Here is a 23,906-nt window from a genome sequence, read left to right on the forward strand (position 1 = left end):
TCCTTCTAAGCCAAACCTGGCGGTGAGGGAATTATAATAAAAAAGCTCTGGCATAGCCTGAGTGAAAGCCAGATTCTAAGAATGAGCTAAGATTATTTAGCCCAATTGATCTTTCCTGATGGAATTACATGGTATTCTGGATATTGCTGTATAGTCACAAAATAAACTTAAAGTTTGATGAATTGAGAAAATGTTGCCCAACAGAACAGACAGGAGTTAGATGAAAATGATGACAGCATTGAGTGTTTACTATTTGCCAGGCACTCTGCAAGGTATTTTATATGCACTGTCTCATTTTTAAAACCTTATATTTTGGAAAATTTTCACACATATAAAAGAAGAGTAATATAGTGGATGGACCCTAGTGTGCCCATTGTCCATTTTCAATGGTTATTAACCCGTAACTATGTCTCATTTGTTTCATCTGTGCCCCTATGTATTTCCCCAGTCACAAAATATTTTGAAGCAAATTCCAAACAAATATAATTTCCTCTGCAAGATTTTCATATGATCTAAAAATAAGGACTCTCTAAACATCATCACAATGACATTATTACACCTAAAAAATTGGCAGTTCTTTAATATCATCAAATATCTAATCAATATTCACATTTCTGATTGTCTCATAAATAATTTTTTATGGTTAAAGTCAAAATCAAAATAAGTAGATAGCAATTGGTTGATACACCTCTCATGCATCTTTTAATCTAAGGTTCCACTTGTATCTCGCTTTCTTTTTTGATTCCTTGCAATTTATTTCTTGAGGAAACCTTCCTGTTTGCCCCATAGAATTTCCCGTGATCTGGATTTGCTGATTGAATTCTCAGGCCATAATTTAACATATTTGTTTGTTCCTTATATTCTCTATAAATAGTTAAACCTAGAAGCTTCATTGGGATCAGGTGTTTTGTTTGCCAGAATACTTAATAGGTGATGTTGTGTACTGCCATCAGGAAGTACATAATGTCTGATTGTCTTTTTTTTTTGAGACGGAGTCTCACTTGGTCGCCCAGGCTAGAGTGCAGTGGCGCGATCTCAGCTCACTGCAACCTTTGCCTCCTGAGTTCAAGCAATTCTCCTGCCTCAGCCTCCCGAGTAGCTGGGACTACAGGCAAGTGCCACCATGCCCAGCTAATTTTTTGTATTTTTAGTAGAGACGGGGTTTCACCGTGTTAGCCAGGATGGTCTCTATCTCCTGACCTTGTGATCCGCCCACCTCGGCCTCCCAAAGTGCTGGGATTACAGACGTGAGCCACCACGCCCAGCCGGTTGTCTCTCTCTCTTTTTTTTTAATGTCAGGAGCCGTTGATGTTTATTACCTAGATTCATTAATTCATTTGCACTATCTCATTTAATCCCTACAATACCTCTTTAGGATAAGTATTGCTTTATAGATGAGGAAATAGAAGTTCAGAGAGGTAGTTTCCCAAGATCACATAGCTCGTGGATGACATAGCTGAGATTCAAACTCCTGTGTATTTGACTTCAAGGCCTATATTACGGGTTTTATGCCTAAAAGGGCAATTTCAGTAGAAATACCAGGTAGTCTAAATGCAAGACTTTGAATAAGCTGTGAGACTGCCCACTTTTCAATTCCTAAATATTTTGAGACCTCAAATTTGTCTAATCAGTAGTAAAGCATTTTCCATGGCATATATGCAGATAGTTGAGTGATTTTAAAATTTTATTTCCAGTGATGTTTTCTCTTAATAAGTAAACCTATGTGTAGGAGAGTGTGTATGTGCACGTGTGTTAATTGTCACATAGATAGCTGGAACTTTCCTGCCCCTTATGATCTAGGTGAAATTGCCTTGAACCTCCTGATCCACAGGCTATAGAAATTCAAAGCATATGTTTCTTTGTTACACTATTTTTTAAATCACATCTATACTGTATACTACATGTGAAGCTTGGCACCTCAAGTTTCATATAAAACTCCTACTTAACAAAACATTTATGAACGTACACTTCACTGAAGGTTTGGCAGAGAAGACAGAGAGGGAGAAGTTATCGTTCTTAAAAATCTACCGCTGACCTTTGAATTTATCCCAGTCTCTTTTTATCTTGCTTGTTCTAGAGATGCCATTTGAAAGAGAAAAACAATAATTGGTTGGTTCAGATGGTTTCTGTCAGCTAATTAAAAAGTGAGGCCTTTTATCATTCTGTTTGAGCCTTGTTCTACTGTAAGCAGGGTTCAGCAGAAAAGCACCATGTTTTGGAGTTAGTTGAGCCTGGATTTGCATCCCAGCCTTATCCGCTTATGAGTTAGGTGATACTAGACAATTTTCTTAACTCTTGAGGGCTACTTCATAGGATTGTTATGAAGATTATGTAAGATTATGCCAATAAAACTCATGCCTGAGGAAATGGTTGTTTCCTTTCTATGGGTCAGTATTGGTGTAAGAAGTGGAAACCAGCCCTTGGAGTATAGTTATACATTGGCCATGATTTCCACAGCCCTGGAAATGCACAATTCTATCCTCCTACCAGGATAATTGTTAAGTTTTATCTAACATTTGATTTTAAAAGGCCATGAGTATCTCTGAGATAATTTCTGTATTGGAAAGAGGTGTGTAATAGCACTTTTTTAAAAAAAAACCTAGGTGTGAAGGAATTACAAGTCCAGAAGGCTCAAAATCTATAGTGGAAGGAATCATAGAGGAAGAAGAAGAAGATGAGGAAGGAAGTGAGTCAATAAGCAAGAGGAAAAAGGAAGATGACATGGAGGTGGGTTAAAACATTGATTCTTGAAAAGATGTAGTATGGAATGGTTCAAACTGTGTGTGGGTGGGGAAGGGCTGATAACATTGTTCTTTTTGTTTGCCGTCAGGTATTTTAGGGCACAAAGACACTATCATAAGAGATACTTAGCTTAACTATAAGATGTAAAGCGCTGTTGATAGCTCTGAACAATTGGAACATAAAACTTACACTGTTTACCCTCCCCTAAAACAGACTGCTTTCTCACCTGTTCTTCTGTTTCTGTGTTTCCTCCCATGAGAAGAATTCCATTTCCTACTAGTCTGTTCTAAGCTCATTCAGATCTTACCCTGTCCATCTGTCTTTCAAAGTTTATCTCCTTGAGGAAGCTTTCTTTCATTTTCTTTCTTTTTTTTTTTTGTCTGTTTGTTCGTTTGAAACTGGGTTTTGCTGTGTTGCCCAGGCTGAATTCCTTGGCTCACGTGATCATCCCAGCTCAGCCTCCCCAGTATCGGTAGCTGGGACTACAGGTGCATGCCACCACACCCAGCTTCCTTGGGGAAGCTTTCTGACCTTAATTGATATCACTCTCTTTCCAACACAGCACTGAAAGTCTATATGACACACCTTAGCACTTTTTTTTTTTGAAGTTGTACATATTAAGTCATAGAACTGATTTTATAAGTCACACTCAGAAATCCTATGGTCCTTTGCTAGTCATCTGTTGACTCAGGTTGTCCTCTGTGCAAGAATTGTATTCCAAACAAACAAAAAATGTGTATTTTGTGGCAGAAACTGATGTTCTGCATGAATTTCCCTCTGCATTTAGCTCAGGGTTGTATAAATAGTGTTTTATAAGTACTTGCTAGGCAAGTAGTGGTAACAAGTGCTTTTTTCTTGAAAATGTTTAGTGATCATGAACAGCAGACTAGGGATGGATTTGATTATAAACATCTTACTAATGGCAGGTAATGAACATGTAATGACCTACTTCTTTGCGTTTGGAGATGCTGCTGTTAGCAAGAAGGAGAATATATTTTTAAACAGGATTTTAAATTTGAGGATCTTCTTGCCATCTTTAAAATCAGTGATCAGAAATATAATACTTTGTACCTCTTTAGAGTTTACAAAGGTATAAATAACGCATGGTCTATTTGGTCCTCTCAACATCTTATGAGGTGTGGAGAGATCTTTTCTCCCATATTACGGTGTAGAATCTGAGGCTCAGAAGTTAAGAGATTTGCCCAAGGTCATCAAGCACGCATTTAGTAGATTTGAGACTCTTAATATAATTAATTGCTTTTTACTCATTATGTGCTAAGCACTATGCTGAATGCTTCACATTTATCATCTCTAATTCTCATTTTAGTTCTGCATTGTAGATATTATCACCATTTTACAACTTAGGTACAGATACTTGCCCATGGTCACACATAAAAGTTAAAGCTAAAACACACCCAGATCCTCGATTTTTAATTCTAACTCATTTTTTCTTTGTATTTTTTTATAAGCCCAATTATGTGGTTTCATAAACTCCAGCAGTTCTGTTGAGAGGGTGAACTGAGGCACATTAATTAGGAGTGTCCATGAGTATTCACTCCCTATTTCTCCCCAACCCTCCCAGCCTTGGCAACCACTAATCTAATCTCTATAGATTTGCCTAATCTGGACATAAAATATAAATGGAACTAATAATATGTGGTCTTTTGTGACTGACTTCTTTTCCCTTAGAATAAAATTACCAGGGTTCATCCATATTGTAGCACGTATCAAATACCTCATTTCTCTATATGGTTGAATAATGTGCCATTGTATGGCTATACCACAGTTTTTAATCCATTCATCGCTTGATGGACATTTGGGTTGTTTCCAATTTTTGTCTATTATGAATAATACTTCTTTGAACATTTGTGTGTAACTTTTTGTGTGGATATAGGCTTTTATTATTTGTCTTGGGTACACAGCTAGGATTGGAACTGATGGATCATATGGTAAGTATATTTAACCTTTTGAGGAACTGACAGACCGTTTTCCAAAGCGGGTGCACCCTTTTACATTCCCACTAGCAGTGTATGAGTGTTCCAGTTTATCAGTATCCTTGTCAACACTTGTTATTTTCTCTCTTTGTGATTATGGCCATCCTAATGTGTATTAAGTAGTATCTGATTGTGGTTTTGATTTTCATTTTCCTAATGACTCTTGATATTGAGTTTCTTTTCATGAGCTTATTGTCCACTTATGTATTTTCTTTGGAGAAATGTTTTTTCAGATACTTTGCCCATTTTTTACTTGGGTTATTTGATTTTATTACTGAATTTTAAGAGTTCTATATATATTCTAGATACAGATCCCTAAATTGCAAATACTTTCTCCCATTCAGTGGGTTGTCTTTTTACTTTCTTGATGGCATTCTTAGAAGTACAGACAGTTTTAATTTGATGAAATTCAATTTATCTGTTTTTCCTTTTGTCCCTTGTACTTTTGGTATTATATCTAGGAAGGCTTTGCCTGAAAGTCATGAAGATTTATACCTATGTTTTCTTCTAAGAATTTTCTTTAGCTCTTACATTTAGGCCATTTTGAGTCAATATTTGTATATAATACCAGGAATGAAACCAACTTCATTCTTTTGCATGTAGATATCCAATAAATAGTCTGTCCCAGGTCCATTTATTGAAAAGGCTCCTTTTTCCCCATTTAATTATCTTGGCACCTTTGCTGAAAATCAGTTGACTATAAATGTTAGATTTTATTTCTGGACTCTGAATTCTATTGATCTATATGTCTGCCCTTATGCAAGTACCACACTGTCTTTGTTATTGTAGCTTTGTTGTATGTCTTGAAATCAGACAGTGTGTAAGTCCTCCAACTTTGTTCTTCTTTTTCAAGGTTACTGACATCCTATGTATTTAAAAAAAATTTTAATACTTGTTTATGTGCCAGACCACACTCCTGTTGTCTCACATACATGGGTATCTTTAGCTCATCCTTACAATTCTTTCAGATCTTGTGCTGCCAATTTCACAGCTAAGAAAACAGGCTGGAACTGGGCACAGTAGCTCATGCCTGTAATCCCAGAACTTTGGGAGGCCGAGGCGGGTGGATCACGAGGTCAGGATATCGAGACCATCCTGGCCAACATGGTGAAACCCTGTCTCTACTAAAAATACAAAAATTAGCTGGGCGTGGTGGCATGCGCCTGTAGTCCCAGCTACTCGGGAGGCTGAGGCAGGAGAATTGCTTGAACCCAGGAGGCGGAGGTTGCAGTGAGCCGAGATTGCGCCACTGCACTCCAGCCTAGGCAACAGAGTGAGACTCTGTCTCAAAAAAAAAGAAAGAAAGAAAGAAAGAAAGAAAGAAAAACCAGGCTGGAAGAAATTAAGTAACTTCCCAAGGGGCCCACAGTTATTAGTTAATGATGGCTTTGGGACTTGCATTCAGTCAGATCTGACTGACACAAAGCGTTATGTTTTTAAACACTTTTCCAGTGAAACAGTGGGAGATAATGCAAGGCCTGTGGTGGATGCCCTTGTGTGGAGAACTGCATCTCGCCCAGGTAAACATCCCAGAAAGATTGTTAGCCAACTTTCTGTTTCTCCCACCCAACAACAAGTGGATCTCATTATATCAACCGGCTTTATTACCATTTTCACAGCATCCAATAGGCATCTAAACTAAACTTTATGATCCAGCTCTTGGGAGAAAGGATTTATTTCCAATAACCTAAATACAGGAGAAATCCTAATTCTATCCAGAATTTTTCCTTTGGTTTTACAAATTTTAAGATTTGAGATGAACTGTTTTATATATATATATATTATAATATTACTTTTTGGAGGTTCTCTTACGTTAAATTTGTCATTTCCCTGTGAAGTTCAGTGTGCATATAGGAGGGGCTTGTGAGATTATGCCTTGTCTCTGACGGTAGAGCTGATCTCTTAGAAATGGCTCATTAAAGGAAAGTGTTGTGGGGAATAGGACAGGCTGAGGTTCCAGGCTGAAATGGCAGTATTTCCTTTAAAGTGTCCTACCCCTGGTAAATATTAACAGTGGAGAATAGAATTAGTTCTTTAGTGAGAATATTTGAATCATAAGGTACCTTTATGTCTCCTTTATTGACAGAAGACCAAGGCCCAAAGAAGGGAAGGGACCTGAGAAAATCAGTGGCAAAGATAGGACTAGAAGACTCAAGTTTCTTGATTTCCCATTTGGCCATCTTTCTTTCCTTCCTTCCTTCCATCCATTAAAAAAACATAAAATTTGCCATCTCGGTAATTTTTCAGTGTACAGTTAATATTCACATTGTTGTGAAACATCTGAGATATAAACAACAACTCCCCTTTTCCAAAACTCTTCCAAAGGCCCCGGTTACCACCATTCTACTTTCTGTTTCTATGAATTTGACTATTTTAGATACCTCATATAAGTGGGATCATATATGTCTTTTTGTGACTGGCTTATGTCACTTTGCATAATGTCCTCAAAGTTCAGTCCCTATGCGGCTTGTGATAGCATTTCTTCCTTTTTCTGAACTGACTTATATATGTATATACCACATTTCGTTTATTCATTCGTCCATCAGTGGCCATTTGAGTGGCTTCCACCTCTTGGCTGTTATCCGTAGTGCTGCTATGAACATGGGTTTGCAGATACCTCTTTGAGATTCTGTTTTCAGTTCTTTGGATATGTACCCAGAAGTGGGATTCCTGCATCATGTAGTAGTTCTATTTTTAATATTTTGAGGAACTGCCTTAATGTTTTTCCTATTGGTTGAACCATTTTACAACTCAGTACACAAGGGTTCCAAATTCTCTGCATCCTCACCAACACTTACTTTTCTCTTTTTTGATAGTAGTCATCTTAATGGGGGTGAGATGGTTTCTCATTGTGGTGTTGATGTGCATTTATTTATTGATTAGTAATGTTAAGCATCGTTTCATATGCTTATTGGCCACTTCTGTATCACCTCTAGAGAAATGTCTATTCAAGCCCTTTGACCATTTTTTAATCAGGTTACTCGATGTTTTTAGTTGCTGAATTGTAGGCGTCCTTTATATATTCTGAATATTAATCCATTATGAGATATATGATTTGCAAAGATTTTCTCCCATTCCATACACATAGTACCATTTGTCTATTTTTGCCTTTGTTCACTGCTTTTTGGTGTCATATCTGAGAAATCATTGCCAAGTCTAGTGTCCAGCTTTTCCTCCATGTTTTCTTCTAGGAGTTTTATGTCTTAGTCTTACTAGACTTACTAGGTCTTTAATCTTAGTCTTACTAGGTCTTTAATGAAGCTGGGGAATAAGGCCCCAGCTTCATTCTTTGGAATATGCATATCTGTTTGGTTATCCCAGTACTGTTTGTTGAAGAGACTATTCTTTCCTCACTGAGTGGTCTTGGCACTCTTGTCAAAAATCATCTGACCATTTATGTGAAGGTTTATTTTTGGGCTCTGTATTCTGTTCCACTGGTCTGTTTGTCTTTATGCCAGTACCAAGTTGTTTCAATTACTGCAGCTTTGTACTTGGGGAGTGTGAGTTCTCCAATTTTGTTCTTCTTCAGAATTCTTTTCGCTAGTCAGTGTCTCATGAGATTCCATATGAATTTTAAGATGATTTGTTTCTATTTCCTAAAAGGCCATTGGAATTTTGATAGAGATTATGTTGAATCTGTAGATTACGTTGGGTAGTATGGACATCTTAAGCATCCAGTGATCTTTAACGTAATATGTTACTATCTTGTGTTCGCTTTTAGATTTTCATATTGTGGTTGATTCAGTATATTTATTTCAATTATAATGTTTCAAATATTTCAATGGTATAGAAAACTATAGAGAATTATTTTTTTAGCCAATATTTGATTGCATACTCTGTACTTATCTACTATAAAGATTTAATAAATGTTGACATTTTGTCATATTTGTCTCATATTTCCTTTCAAAATTACTATTGCAGGAACATTATATCATTATCATAAAATATAAGAAAAAATACTCTACTAACAAATCAACTTATTTTCAGTTTTCCTTTTTTGTACTTTACTATAAGTATACCACATTTTTCCAGTACTAATCCTAACTTCGATGACATGTTGTAATCTGTTTCTTGCTTATATTATAAACATTTTTCATACTGCAATATGTTCTTTGTAGTTATTATTTTGATGAAAAACATCCTTTTTGCCAACCAAGTATGAGAAAGGCTTAATCTTGACACTACCACTTACTAGCTTTGTGATCTTAAGAAAGTTTCCTAAACTTACAGAAACTAATAGCAATAAAAAGTAAACTTGTAATTATCTTAAAATGAATATTACAGTGGCCCATACAACAAGACTGTTAGAAGGACTGAATGTATATGAAAATGTCTGGGACTCAGTAGGTCCTTAATAAGTGCTAGTTTCCTTCCCTTTCCTTTTCCCAGGGATCTAGTTTTTAATCCTGTTCCTCCAGGGCTTGCCCTCGGAGACTCAGAACTTGCTCTTATTCCTCCAGACCAAGAAAGACCATCCATACACCTGGAGAATTGAACTGGCAAAAACAGAAAAATACTGGGATGGCTGGTTCCGAGGCTTATCCAATCTCTTTCTTAGTTGTCCCATTCCTAAATTGCTGCTCTTGGCTGGTAAGTGTATATGTGCATGTATTAGTCAGCTCAGGCTGCCATAACCAAATACCATAGACTGGGTGGCTTAAACAACAGAAATTTATTTTCTCACAGTTCTGGAGGCTGGAAATCTGAGATCAGGGTGCCAGCATGGTCAGGTTGTGGTGAGGGCTCTCTTCCTGGCTTGCCTTCTCTCTGTGCCCTCACATGGCCAAGAAAGAGTGAACGTGAGCTCTCTGGTGTCTCTTCTCTTAAGGACGTTAATTAGGGACGTTCATCCTATCATGTCAGAGCTCTGCCCTCATGACCTTATTTAACCTTTGTTACGTCCTTATAGGCCCTAGTTCCAAATACAGTCACATTGGGAATTGGGGCTTCAACATGAGTTTTAGGGGGACACAACTCAGTCCATAGCAGTGTTGGTATATTGTCATCTCAATATGACCTCATTAAAACTTCTCACCAAATAAGTAGTGACATCCAAAGTAGAATACCTTCCTCATTCATCTATGCCTTTTCTCCTCCCTACACCCAGTCTCTAAACCTAACTAGCATAGGCATTCATCTAAGCGTTAGGATGACCTAATTCTGGCCTGGCCTGTCTACTTGGTCAAGCTCAAGTCCTTCTTAGCCTAGAGCTAGATACAGTGGTATAAGGATATTCTGAGTATTATGAGAATTAAAATAGTAAAACCCTGTTTTCAGAACCAGTTTAACATAGTGATTTTAGGGGAATCTCAACCTGAAAAGTTTCATCTGGTGGTGAGAATATGCTCTGGGAGTTAGGATTGGTATAAACATAAATTGAGAATGTTATCATGTTTACAACTTTGTAACACTTTTTACTTAGTACTTGAACAGCAAAATCTATTTCACAATGAATTCTCTTGTTTTCTAGGTGTTGATAGATTGGATAAAGATCTAACCATTGGCCAGATGCAAGGTAAGTTATCAAGAAATTATGCCCCTGGACCCTTTTCTGAAGAAAGGGTGATAGGGCAATTAACATCCTGAGATAGTGAAGTATAACGGAGAAAGCCTGCACTTTAGAGTCCAATCCAAGTTGAACATCTGCCTCTACTCCTGACACACTATATGATTATGGGCAAGTTATTTCCCTTTCCTGAGCTTTAATTTGTTTAAAAAAAAAAAATCCATCCAAAAATGAAGATTGTAATACTACCTATGTTTCAGTTATAAGAGTTAAAATGAGGCAATGTGTTTTAAAATTATAAAGTACTGTATAGGTGTATGATACTGTGAAAAGAGATATTCCGACTTCTGATGAGTTTTTTGTTTGTGGGTTTTTTTTTTTTTGGAGTCTTACTCTGTTGCCCAGGCTGGAGTGCAGTGGCCCAATCTTGGCTCACTGCAACTTCTGCCTCCCAGGTTCAAGCAGTTCTGCTGCCTCAGCCACCCCAGTAGTGGGATTACAGGCATGCACCACCACACGTGGCTAATTTTTGTATTTTTAGTAGAGATGGAGTTTCACCATTTTGGCCAGGCTGGTCTCAAGCTCCTGACTTCAAGTGATCTGCCTGCCTTGGCCTCCCAGAGTGCTGAGATTACAGGTGTGAGCCACTGCAGCTGGCCAGTATTTTTATTATTGTTAGAATTTTTAGGAAAGGGAAAGGCTCAAGATAATCTAGATATAAAAAGGTATAAATACCTGTTTAGAAGACAGCATGGTAAGATGGTAAAAGTAAAGTCTCTGAAGTTCAGAAAACTGAATTTTGAATACTACTTTTCCAGTAATTTTTTGACTCTGGCCAAGTTTTCTGACTTGCCTCAGCTTTAGTCTTCTTAATCTATAAAATGAAAAAACGGATGGCAGCCTCAAATGGATCATGAGGTATAATGAGTAGAAAAGTGACATGCTGAGCACTGTGTACAGATGCATGTATGTTAGCTAGATGACAGTGGAGGCAGCAGGTCCAATTTTGTGGGGGCTCTTGCTTTAGTACAGGTAAAAGACTCAGTGAAGGTGAATTCAGTAAGCATGCAACTTTTGGGTTATGGGAAGAAGAGGTGCCAACTCCAAGACCAAAGTTTCAGGCTCAGGCAGAATCTGTTCTAGACCTTTCTTCCCTACTTACTCTCCCTGGACAATTTCATGGCTTCCATTTGTACCTTGATGACTCCCAAAGTTAAACATCCACCTCATCCCTCTCTCCTGAGGTCCAGTCCTAGCCCATGTAGCAAAACTGCTGGATGTCTCATGGGCCTCTCAAACTGTTCTTTTAGCTATCTTCAAGCTTTCCACAGCAAAAGGAGCTATACTCCTTCATAATAGTTGTTCAAAGCCTCTTGAATATAAAACTCTGGTCCCAGACCTTCATGGCTTTGCCTTCCTTTAACTACATTGTATCCTGAGGCCTGGAACAGGACCATGAGCTGGGACTGTGTGATTTTTTTTCATGGCACTGATGTTGGTCATTATGGGCTTAGACACTTATTTAAGTAGATTCTTATAAACGTCTAAGCCCATAATGACCAACATCAGTGCCATGAAATTGAATCTAAGACACTTAAATTCAATTCAGAAAACCTTTCCTAGGCACCCTTTCTGTGCAAGACCTGTGCATGATGCTGGGCAGACAGAAGAATCAGACATGGCCCCTGAGACTGCCTGAAGGCAGTTGACATGGACTGGGATAGCATTTGAAGTCATTGTTGATCACCAGCCTTGGAGTCAGACAGTCCTGGGTTTGAATCACTGTTAATAGTTTTGCGGTATGAGTGAATTCCTAACTTCTTTAATTTTGAGTTTTTTCATCTATAAAATGGAGATAATGATATATCTCAGTACAGTTACATGAAGTTTAAATGGAAAAAATGCAGGTAGTTAACAAATGATGCCTTTCATTATATTCAGGAAGTAATCATGATTCCTTACGAGATGTCCTCCTGTTTCCTCAGTATAGATTATATCAAGACCACCTTCTGGTTTAAAGAAAGCCTCCTATGAGTATAGAGTAAATGGCGAGGATAAGGAACGTTCCACAAAACAAAAGGAAATGGTTAAGGCTGCATAGATTCCAAACCACAGCTTTCCCAGCACTGTGTTCAAACCAGCTGACTTAGTTATGAAATCCTGGAAAACTACCACCTATTCATAGTACAACTTGGGTAAATAATTTAGGCTCTCTGAACCTAAGGCTCCTAATCTGTGCAATGGGAGAGAAGAACTTGGAAATATTCCCACATCATAGAATAATTGTGAGGATTACCCATGAGCGTGTTATTTTATGTGTACCTGGCACAGTGTTGTTGGTGTATGTGAGTTCTCCCTGATTATACCGACTCTTCCAAAGAGGAAGGACAAATGCATCCCTAGTCATCAGAGCTGATCTAACAGAAACAACAGGGAGATAGGAGTTGTAAGTTTTGGATCTAGGCATTTGTTCATCATTCATTCGCTAAAGATTTAAGCATCTACTCAGTGCCCAACCCTGTGTTAGTTCTTATTAGGGATATAGAGCAAGTAATAACACCATCGTCCCCTGTTCTTACGGAAATAACACACTCCTGGGGAGGCAAGCACCAGTGGCATGTAAAATGTAAACTTACTTGAAACTTTTAAGAGGGCCATGTGCTGCTTTGTGTTTGGATCCAAGTGCATTAACAACAGTACTTTAGGAGCTAGATGGGAGAGTTGACTAGGCTCGAGCACCCAGAGAGGCAGCTTACTGCAGGAGGAGGGGCACAAGCTGGACTTTACTAATTGGGATCATCTTATTCCTCCACTGATTAACGAAGTGGCCTTGGGCAGGTCACTTCACTAACTTTGGCCTCAGTTTCATCATCTCAAAAAAGAATTTCAGTATTTTCGTGCATAATTTTATAGAGTAGATTTTAAGAATCAACTTTAAAAATGGATAGAAGAGTACACTGAAAACTTTTTGAATCCTATGTAACTGGGGTAAGAACCACAGGATGTAATGACCAGAAGAACTTTCAATCCCATTCCTTTATTTTATAAATAGAGAATCTGAGGCTGAGAAAATCTGCTGTCTCTACTTATGGGGGCTCTGGGTCTCCTTAGGGATCTTCTTTATCAGTCATCGCTGTTCATTCTCAATCATTGTCGCATTACCTATGAGCTTACAGTGTTCTGTGAGACAATATGAGAAGGTACTTAGTACAATGCCTGGCACATGCTTAAGTGCTCAAATGGTAACTTATTGTAATAATACATTTTGAATCCTTAACATAGCTGACAAAATCCTTAATGGTTTGGCCCCTGCTTACCTCTCCAGCCTTATTGTTAACCACTCTCATAAGCACCATGCCAGGCTTCTTTTATTCCAAGCCATTTCAAGCCTTTTTTCCTTCCTGGGTCCCTCTTGGATTGTGAAGTTCCCTTTCTTATGCTCTTACAGCCCCACGTGCCCAGTTTCATCATAGGAATGACATGCTGCATTAAAATGTTGGTTGTTGTGTTTTACTCCCCTACTGGATTGTAAATCCCCTGAGGACAAGAACTGTTTCTTCTATGTGTCTCTGGCCCAGAGTAAATGTACACTAAATAGGACAGAAGGAAAAAGTGAAGGGAAATGATTGGCACAAGGCTATAATTACTTGTATTACCATCCTCAGCAAGACTTGATAATTGGGTCCAGAGTGTTGAGGTGAGGTTGGAAATGGGGAAGTAGGTCCTGGGCTCCCGGAGTGACCTATGAGGCTGCATAAGACAGGGCTCTTTTAGTCCCTGAAGTTGCCTTGCTTTGATTCCTCTCCAGGGAAGTTCCAGATGCAGGTCCTACCTCAGTGTGGCCATGCAGTCCATGAGGATGCCCCTGACAAGGTGAGTCTGGTGTTCAATGACTGTAAAAGGACAACTGTGAGAATAACCCTGGATGTCACAGAAGACAAGTCTCTGAGTCTCAGCCTGCATTGCCTGCAGCAGCTGCTGTGGAGCCTATGCAGATGCAATTCCACCAGCTCTCCAACTTCTCCCTGGCAGCTGCTTATGGTATTGGCTTTGTGTATATGTGCTGAGGAGCTACTGACACCCTGCTATTTCATCCCAGGGCCCTGTGGTTAAGATCTTCAGCTCTACTTCTCCAGTACCCCCAAAAGCCAGATGGAAGAGGGATGATTAGGGTAGAAACTGCTCCCTAAACCACAGGCAAGGTTAGGAATTAATATGGACTCCTCCTGTGGGAAAACACTGTTTTGTAACTCTAAGGGCACAAATAAGCCCTTCACGTCATTCCTCTTGAGCTCTTTGGAGCTATCCCTGGCAAGGATGGTGGGGAAGAGTCTCCTAGCTCTGCTAGGGAGGGCCTAGGTCCTTTTAATTTCAAGCCGCTCAGACCTGTGGGTGGGATGAGGGCACTGTAGAGCCTAACCGTCTAACAGTAGCCCACAGCCCAAGGCTAAGCCCCATCAGTAACCTTCATATGGCCTGGAATATCTCTCCCTTTTCCAGGTAGCTGAAGCTGTTGCCACTTTCCTGATCCGGCACAGGTTTGCAGAACCCATCGGTGGATTCCAGTGGTAAGGCGGGTACAAGGGTTTAAGAACCCCAGCAGTGCTGGCCAACTCTGACAAACAGATATTTGCAGGACTATAAATACCTCTGCCTTACCCCTGCCTGGTTTGGTCACCATGCCTTTCTTCCTCTTCCTCAGTGAAGAGCCTGGCATGTCTGTTTCTACCAAGCCATGGTGGGTTGTTTCTTTGTGCTGTGCTCCAGTGGGTTGATGCTGAGGCTGTGATTAAATTGTGCCTAGTCTCACTCCCCACTGTGATGTGCATTTCTTCTTGAGGTGCCCCTTTGAGGAGGCTGGGATAGGAATCAGTCCATTTCCAGGCTCCTAGAGAAGTTTTCTTTGGCTTCTCCTGCCCTGCTGCCAGGGAAAGCTGGGCAGGCCATGGAGCAGGGCTTTCTTCTTTCTTTCTTTTTTTTTTTTTTTTTTTTGTTTCCTTGGTACAGTCTTGGCTCACTGCAACCTCCGCCACCTGGGCTGAAGTGATCCTAGTGCCTCAGCCTCGCAAGTAGCTGGGATCACAGGCATGTGCCACCATGCCCAGCTAATTTTTGTTTTGTTTGGTTTTTGGTTTTTTTTTTTTTAGTAAAGATGGGGTTTCTCCATGTTGGCCAGGCTGATCTTGAACTCCTAGCCTCAAGTGATCCACCCACATCGGCCTCTTAAAGTGTTAGGATTATAGGCACAAGCCACCGCGCCTGGCCTAGAGCAGGGTTTTCTACAGTGTTGCAGAGTGTCTTCCCATGGCCAGCTACTAAGCAAGCTGGGAATTGAATGGGTGCTCTGCCATGCTTGCTTCCCCTCCCTTTCCGAAGCTGGCAGAATATTAGCCACTCTGCAGAGGTGATCCTGGAAGCTCTAGAGCAGGGTTTTCAACCTCAGCGCTCTTGACATTTTGAAGTGGATAATTCTTCATTGTGGGGGCTGTCCTGTGCGTTGTGGGATGTTTAGCAGTATCCCTGGCTTTTATCCACCCGATAACAGTAGTACCCCTCCCACACACAGTTCTGACAGACAGAAATGTCTCCAGATTTTACCAAATGCCTCAAGGGAGGCAAAGTTTCCCCCTCTATTGGTCTAGAGGAAGAAACAGGGCCAGGCCTCTCATCCTAGGAAGCTCTTCATCTGTTTAAGGAAACACAGTTGGGCTCTGTTGAGGAAGAAGAAGAGAGGCATGTTGACCCCAAACCAGGTGGTCTTGACCCAGCTCAGGCAGCGCCTAGTCTGTACTGCAGAAGGCTTTTGATCCTCAGAGAGCCCACAACCCTGATGAGGAGTCATTCCTACCATTGAAAAGTCTCTTCTCTGATTTTGGTGAGGGTTCGGGGGAACTTGTTCCCCACTCTCAGCAAGTTTGAAGAAGAAATATTAAGAAAAGGAAATGACTTCTGCCTTAGAGAACTCTGAATTCCAGGGCCTGGGAGATGAGAGTAACAGGGCAGGGTAAGCACTGGAGATGATGGCGAGACCCTGGGACAGTAAACCACAGAACCGACACCCCTGTGCTGAGCCATCCCTCTAACAACTGACCGTTGATGGATCCCAGGAACCAACAATAAAGACCTAATTTCTCTACTGAACAGTGTTTGTCTGGGGCCCTTCGACCATTTGGAGCCTTGGACAAATGAGCAGCACACTGAGAGCAGACCCTGGGTCCGGCTTTGGTCAGGGCTATGAGATGGGTCAGATTTGCTTTGGTGGTCATTAGGCCGGGCTTCCTGGAGGACACAGATAAGCAAGGGAAAGCTATTGATAGTTACATTTGTTTTTCTTTCTCTTTCTGTTCTTCCATAGCGTGTTTCCTGGCTGTTAGTGACCTGCTGTCCGCCCCTCCTCAACATCGAGCTCTGTTGTAAATACGTCGCACCAGAGGCCACTGTGATGCCACTGTCTCCTCCTCCCCGTCCCGCCTGGCCATGTGACACTGGCTCCCTGTAGACGGGCACCCCGAGATGTACCAACCTTTTCATGTATTCTGCCAAAAGCATTGTTTTCCAGGGTCCTTGACCAACTTTGGCTTCCCCAGTCCAAGGCTCCCCTGCTCCTTTCCCTTCCCTGTACTGGGGTATCTCCTGCCTGCTCTCCCTGCGTTGCCTAGGGTAAAGCCTCCAGATTTGCCATACTGAGCCCCTCTTCCTAGCGTCAGGCGATACACCTGAGTCCAAATGTCTTCCCAGGCTCAGGGACCTCCATTCCTTGAGATTGTCTTGGCATGGTCCAACCCTGCCTCATGTGATGGACAATGTATGGGGTGGTCCTTATTTTTCCCTTTCAAATAAAACACTAGTCAGGTACCAGTTTATCCTAGTCATACTCTTCCAGGTTTGGAAGACCCAGAGAGGCCAAAATCCCATCCTTAGGCACCGGGAGGGGTGGTGGTGGGTAGCATCACAAGAAACCAGCCTGAAAATCAGGTCCAGCCAGTCCAAGCACATGGCCTCCCATCTGGGAGAGCCCACTGTCCCACTCCACATGTCTGGGCACCTGCCCTGGGCTGAGGCCAGGCTGCTCCAGGGGCCTCTTGAGCCCTCACCTGCCACACAGCAACCCAGGTTAAATACAGCCCATGCACAAAGCCACAGGCCAAAGCCTATGGAATTGTTTTTAATCATCAAATTTCACCATGTTTATAGCTGGTTCCTGGAGGTGTGCAGTGCCCTCTTGCCTCTTCAAACCTACAGCTTCTCTTTGCCATTTGTGGATTTCACGTCACTCCACTCCACATAGAAGCGTTACAGCCTGGCATCCCCAGTCTTTGCCTTCTTCCAGCTGCCTCGACAGCACTGCGGCCTGTCCCTATTGCCCAGGCACGCCATTTCCAAGGGCAGGAAGGAGCAGTGTCCTGAAGCCCATCTTCTCTGTGACTGTCTTAGGTGATGTGTAGCCCCCTCCATCTTTCCACTCAACAATCTCTCACCCCTGTCCTGCTGCATGGTCCGGAGTCTGGGACCTACTTCGTTTTTTGTTATTTATGACCTTGTTTAAAGAAAATAAATATCTCCCAACCTTTATTGGTCTGGTCTTTCTCTCTGAATTGTCCTTATTTCTGCTGATATGGGGGCAGGGGACAGCTCATCGGACTTATGGAACTCCAGAAACCCCTTTCCCTATAGCCCTTCAATATGTTCTGCCTGTCCCAGATCCAGAATGCCCAGTGGGATGGTCAGAGCCACCCTCCTCTGCAGCCAGGATGGAATTCCAGTCCCATCTCTCCTCATTATTGACTGTGTCGACTTTGGTCCAGAGCAGGGCAATCTGTGCGCTATCCACATGATCTCAGTCACCATAGCTTCACTTATGTGAAACTTTATCCACAACCCAAATCATTTCCTGAACTCTGAACAGTTAGGCCCAGGTACCTCCTCCTGTCTCTCCCAGATGATCAAAAGCCACTTCATATTGACTATTTCTAAAGCTGAATCCACCTTCCCCCTGAAACTTGCTCCCCATGAAACTTGTTCTTCCGCCAGTGTTTCCTGGCTCAGTAAGTGATAGGTACCACCGTCTCTCCAGTTGTCCAAACCAGATACCCACAGTGAATGCCTTCTCTTACACCTGCCTCAGGTCTCCCACCAAATCCTGTTCATTCTCTTTTCCGTGTCCCCTCTTTTCCATCCCATAGTCAGTGCCCTAGCTCAGGCCTCCTCATCTCACCTCGATCACTTCAGTGCCTTTGCTGCCCTCCTCCTCCCCAGGTGGCCCGCCACACATTGTCAGAGGCGCCTTCCTAGTAGGCTCTGGGGCCAGGGTGGCTAAATTAGAACCCAAGGCCCACCCCTTACGCTGTGTGGTGTGGCAACAAACTCTCTCTCTGTGCTGTAGTTTACTCATCTGAAAAATGGAGATAAACAGTATCTACCCCACAGAGTCTTGAGGATTATACAAGTTAAACTAGGTTAACTGGCTTTCTCAGTAACTGGCACATGGTAGACACTTAATAAGTAGTTCCTGTTATGACACTGTTACATTATTATAGTTAGGAACTTTATTCAGGGCAGTCTGTGGGCCAGTAGCCTCAGTATCTCCTGGAAGCTTGTTAGAGAACTGTGTCCCCATCTCAGACCTATTGAATCAGAACTCATCTGCATTTTAACAAGTGCATCAGTGCCTGAAAATGTCTGATTTAGTTGATGATGAAATATTTCAGGGTAATTCATGAGCTCCCTAGTAGAGGAGAGAAGTTCCTTATGTGTGGTTTGATTTCTCTCACTGGAACCCTTTGCGGGTGCCTTTGCTGGGCTATGTGCCCTCTTGTCCACAAGAGGGCAGCATGATTACCTGTGTGGTTTTCAGGGGCACCCAGGTTCATCAGGGGAAAGTCATAATGGTTACCAAATTTTGAGTGTCATCTAATTCACTTGACATACATCTCATTTAATCTTCACAGCAACTCTATGAGGTAGGTGCTGTTACATTCCTTTTACAGGTAGGCAGACAGGTCCAAATTCCTACAGCTTGGAAGTGACTGTCAGAATTCAAAGCTGGCTTGCTTCCACATCATGCTGCTCCTGGATGCTACAAGGGACCCTGGGCAGAAGTCATTTTGGCCCAGATACCTGACTTAAAAGAGCAGGAGGAGGATGACCGTGGAGATGAACCCTCTACACTTGATGGAGGAGGCTGAGAATGAATGAAATGCTCATGAGCTTTGTGGTTGGTTGTGTTTTAGGCCCTTTCATCTCCATTCATCCTTTGCATCCTTGTGAAGTACAGGCATTATCCCCAATTTAAAGGCAAGAAAGCAAAAGCTCAAAGATGAAATGGCTTGCCCACAGCCACGGCCCGAGTAGCAGCATCTTTGTCTTCTGATTCCAAGTCTACTGAGCATTCCATCACACCCCAGTAGAGAAGGGACCATTCATGTATTCACTTAACATGGCTTTAATGAGCACCTACTATGTGTTGGCCATAACAGTGTCCTTGCAGAGCCTAGAGATCAGCATGTATGAACTCAGAAAGGGAATAAAGAAGGATACCCCAGGATCCTTGAATGAAGGATTGCCACAAAGAAGGAGCATGTTTGGGACAAACCAAAGTCCCTCTGTCACACAGACACTAGTGAATGTCCAAGGGAAACTCCTTCCCAAAAAAGGAGGATAGGCACATTTTGGAGGCAGACATAGATCTGATGGGGGAGAGACAGAATCTTGAGACTGGGAGGACTCAAGACAAAGGCATGAGGGGAATGGGGCATGACTTTGTAGCCCCACGCTCTTAACATACTGTTGGGAGCATTTGCTTATTAAGCAAACCCAAACACCCAATATGTGCCAGGCATCCAATGGACTTTGTAGACAGAGGTAAATAATGAGATTCTTAAAATGAACTCATTGTCTAGAAAGACAGTGATAGAAATAGTGACCATGTTGTAAGAAGGCTGGGGGTGGGCAGTAACTAAACCTATTTGGAAACAGGCCAGGAATGGTTTCACAAGAGGTAGCATGTTTTTTTAGACAGAGTCTCCTCCATCGCCTAGGCTGGAATACAGTGGTATGATCTTGGCTCACTGCAACCTCTGCCTCCCAGGTTCAAGCAATTCTCCTGCCTCAGCCTCCCAAATAGTTGGGGTTTCAGGTGCCTGCCACCACACCCAGCTAATTTTTGTATTTTTAGTAGAGATGGAGTTTTGCCATGTTGGTCAGGCTAGTCTCAAACTCCTGACCTCAAGTGATCTGCCCGCCTCGGCCTCCCAAAGCGCTGGGATTACAGGTGTGAGCCACCAAACCCAGCCAAGAGGCAGCATTTGAGTTGAGCCTTGAAGTATCACAAAGTGGAGGTGGAGGAGGAAGGGCAAGACATTCCAGGTAGAAGGAACAGCACAGACAAGCACTGGAGACTTGAAAGTCAGCCTAGGAAGAAGACTGTGGCTGGAGTATGGGCCGAGACAGGAGAGGAGGTAGGAGGCAGGGCATAAAGGCCTTAAGTGTCAAGAATAAGGAGTTTCCAGAAGTTATTAAACAGGGATGTGACAAGGTCAGGTCTTTTTTATAAAGGAAAGTCACCCTGGTAGCCTGCGTAGATGGATTGGTGGGTGCCAGACACGAGGCCAAGAGGTCAGTAAAGAGGCAGTTTTAATCGGGCAAGGAAAAGACAGAGGTATACTTAACTAGGACAGTGGCCACCGGGCTGAGAGAACAGGATAGTCTCAATATTTTGGAGGTGGAATGAACAAGAAAGAAACTAGTTAGATTTCAAAAGTGAGGGGCCAAGAACCCTTAAGTTGGATGCAGGGGCCTGTCATGCAAACTGGGGGTTGGAAGTGAAAGGTCAAGGTTTTACCAAGGGAAAAGCAAGAGGAGAGCTTACACTAGCAGCAGAGAAAGCTAAAGGCAGTCACACTTCTCCCTGCGGTCACTGTTTTGTTTGCAATCTTGGAGCCAACGCTGCTGCTCCAGCTGGCCACCCCACCAGCAGCCAGAATCAACACATTCTCAGTCTGGGGCCAGGGCTCAGAAAGTTATGTCAACTCAAGAGGCTCCCTTATTCCTCGAGCTGGCTTCCTCTCCCAGCAGTTTGCTAGAAAACTCCAGCCCACAGCCAGGCAAAACCTTGGAACCCAAGACTAGCGGAGAGGCCGGCCTCTTCCAGGTGCAGGCAGTAGGTGGCTGAGGAGTGAACAGTGTCGAGGGAGAAAGTTTCTTCCTGATTAGTGACAATGATGCCATTCCATAATGACTTAAGAATGACTAATCAAACAAGCTTAGAATAACTGACATGATACCGTCTGTATCATTATAAAGCACATTTATAACCTTTGAGACCTCCAAACTCCTCTGGAGTGGGGAGGGCAGACAAATCAGCAGTGCCTCCTACAGATGAGGAATTCGAGGCTCTGACAAGGAAAGTGATTTGTCCGGGGTCACACGGTAGCACAATCTGGACTAGAACTCAGGCCACCTGACTTCCAGACCAGTCAGTGCCTTTTTAGTCTCACACCATAGCAAAAGGAGAGGAGGGGTGGGGCAGGGGCGTGGAGGACTAGGGCCTGATGGTGAGAGAAATGCTCCAAGCTCAGTTCAGCCTCCTACTAGCTGGGTGACCTCTGGCACATCACTTCCTTCAGAATTTCAGGTTCTGCATCCCAAAATGGGGTGATAATCCTTAATTCACTAGGTGTTATGAGGGTAAATGAGACTAAGTATCCAAGTATAGTAAAAGCTGCTGCCTACAGTAGATAAGGTGAAAAACAGTAGATGCCATGGCACTAAGAAGATAAGGGAATCCCCAAAGGGTGGGGAGACCAAGGCACAGTCATTCTACTACTCCTGCTGGGTGGGGCTGCTCAGGCAGAATTAGTGGAAGCCAGTGTGCCCCTGGGGCCTGAGAGCGGCCCACGATGCACCCTCCTCTGGCCTGGGGACGTCCTTCTCAAAAAATTTTTGGCCAGGAGCAGTGGCTCACGCCTGTAATCCCAGCACTTTGGGAGGCCAAGGTGGGCAGATCACAAGGCCTGGCCAACATGGTGAAACCCTGTCTTTACTAAAAAAACAAAAATTAGCCAGGTATGGTGGCAGGCACTTATAATCCCAGCTACTCAGGAGGCTGAGGCAGGAGAATCGCTTAAACCCAGGAGGCGGAGGTTGCAGTGAGCCAAGATCACGTCACTGCATTCCAGCCTGGGTGACAAGAGCAAGAATCCATCTCAAAAAGAGAAAAAACTTTTAACCAGGATTTTTTTTTTAATAGTAAACCATAGCTAACACAGCATTTCTCATTTTAACCATGTGGAAATGAACAGTCCAGTGGCATCAATGACATTCACAAGGCTGTGGACCACACCACTATCTATACCCCAACTTTTTCATCATCCCCAGCAAGAACTCTGTACCCATTAAGCAGTGACTCCCGCCTGCATACCCAGCCTCTATTCTGCTTTTGGTCTCTGAATTTGCCTATTTTAGGTAGCTCACAGGTGGAATCCTACAATATTTATTTTGTGTCTGGCTTATTTCATTTAGCATAATGCTTTCAAGTCCATCCATGTTGTAATGTGCATCAAAATTCTGTTCCACTTTATGGCTGAATATTTTAGTACATGCATATTCCATATTTTGTTTAGCCATTCTCTTGATGGACACCTGGGTCTGCTTCCACCTTCTGACGATTGTGAATAAAGCTGCTATGACCATGGGTGTACAGCTATCATTCCATTCTTTCAGATACATACCTGGGAGTGGAATGACTCGGTTAGATGACAGTTCTGTGTTTATCTTTCTGAGAAATCACCAGTCCGTTTTCCACAGTGGCTGCACCATTTCACATTCCCACTAGCAACGCATGAGAGTTCCAGTTTCTCCACATCCGTAGTGACACTTATTTTCTGTTTTTTAATTGTAGCCATCCTAGGAAGTGTGAAGTGGTTCCTTATTTGCATTTCAAGACCGCAAATATGGAGGGAGAAGGAGGGCTTTAGGGTCAGAAATGTGGGCTGATGCTGGCTGGCCCAGGGACTTGGGGCTTGCCCTACCTGTCCCATCCCAAAATCATAAGAGACAGAGGGACCCAGGGAGCTGGACAGGGAGGGAGGGTCTCTCTAGCCCCAGGCCCTGGAGGGTTCACAAGGCTTAGCAGCTCACACAGTGGCAGCAGGATAAAACCATTCCTTCAGGTTGAGCCTGCTGACAATTCCTGTTCCCTTTTTTGTTGCCAGAGAGTAAAAAATAGAGATTCTAGGACCCCAGAATCTGGAGAGAATTGTGAGAGTTTCTCACCATTTTTACAAGAAAATTGTGTATTTTTACAAGAAAATTACATGTACAATTTTTAAAAGAAGATTTAATGTAATTTTTTATGTGGTAAATGGAAAAGCAATCTGTTTTCCCAAAACAGATTACAGATCATAAAGTTAGACAAAATCTCTTCTCCTAGAGTGATATATCTGAATTTGTAAGACTAAAGAAAGTTTTAGGTTTATCAAAAGAGCATAAATGGTTTTATTAGGTTGGTGCAAAAGTAATTGTGTTTCTTTACCATTAAAAGTAATGGCAAAAATCGCAGTTACTTTTGCATCAACCTAAATAACAGTTGGACAAATGTTAATCTAAGGACCTGTGAGTTAGGATGATAAGCCTTCCCACCTCCATATGCACATATGGACCTCCTT

General features: G+C 42.2%; 1 protein-coding gene and 1 non-coding gene across 4 annotated transcripts in view; one reads left to right on the forward strand and one right to left on the reverse strand.

Annotated features, from left to right (window-relative positions):
* Window positions 1-17,814, forward strand: part of PPME1 (protein phosphatase methylesterase 1) — a 90,354-nt gene extending 72,540 nt beyond the window's left edge. The window contains exons 9-14 of one of the 3 annotated variants that reach the window (XM_005579066.3): window positions 2,604-2,727; window positions 9,197-9,326; window positions 10,207-10,251; window positions 14,051-14,115; window positions 14,743-14,810; window positions 16,598-17,814. In XM_005579066.3, coding sequence (XP_005579123.1) covers window positions 2,604-2,727; window positions 9,197-9,326; window positions 10,207-10,251; window positions 14,051-14,115; window positions 14,743-14,810; window positions 16,598-16,616 — 451 coding nt within the window. In that variant the 3' untranslated portion in view covers window positions 16,617-17,814. Of the gene's footprint in view, window positions 1-2,603; window positions 2,728-9,196; window positions 9,327-10,206; window positions 10,252-14,050; window positions 14,464-14,742; window positions 14,811-16,597 lie in introns of those variants that run through there. The other 2 variants (XM_045370247.2, XM_005579063.5) reach the window with 2 other exon arrangements.
* On the reverse strand, window positions 15,525-15,662 carry LOC123568937 (small nucleolar RNA SNORA7). Its single transcript, XR_006692488.2, has one exon. It is a non-coding gene; the product is annotated as a small nucleolar RNA SNORA7 (small nucleolar RNA).
* Window positions 17,815-23,906: the final 6,092 nt, after the last annotated feature.

This window comes from Macaca fascicularis, chromosome 14 (genome assembly GCF_037993035.2).
Source record: "Macaca fascicularis isolate 582-1 chromosome 14, T2T-MFA8v1.1".
Lineage (NCBI taxonomy): Eukaryota > Metazoa > Chordata > Mammalia > Primates > Cercopithecidae > Macaca > Macaca fascicularis.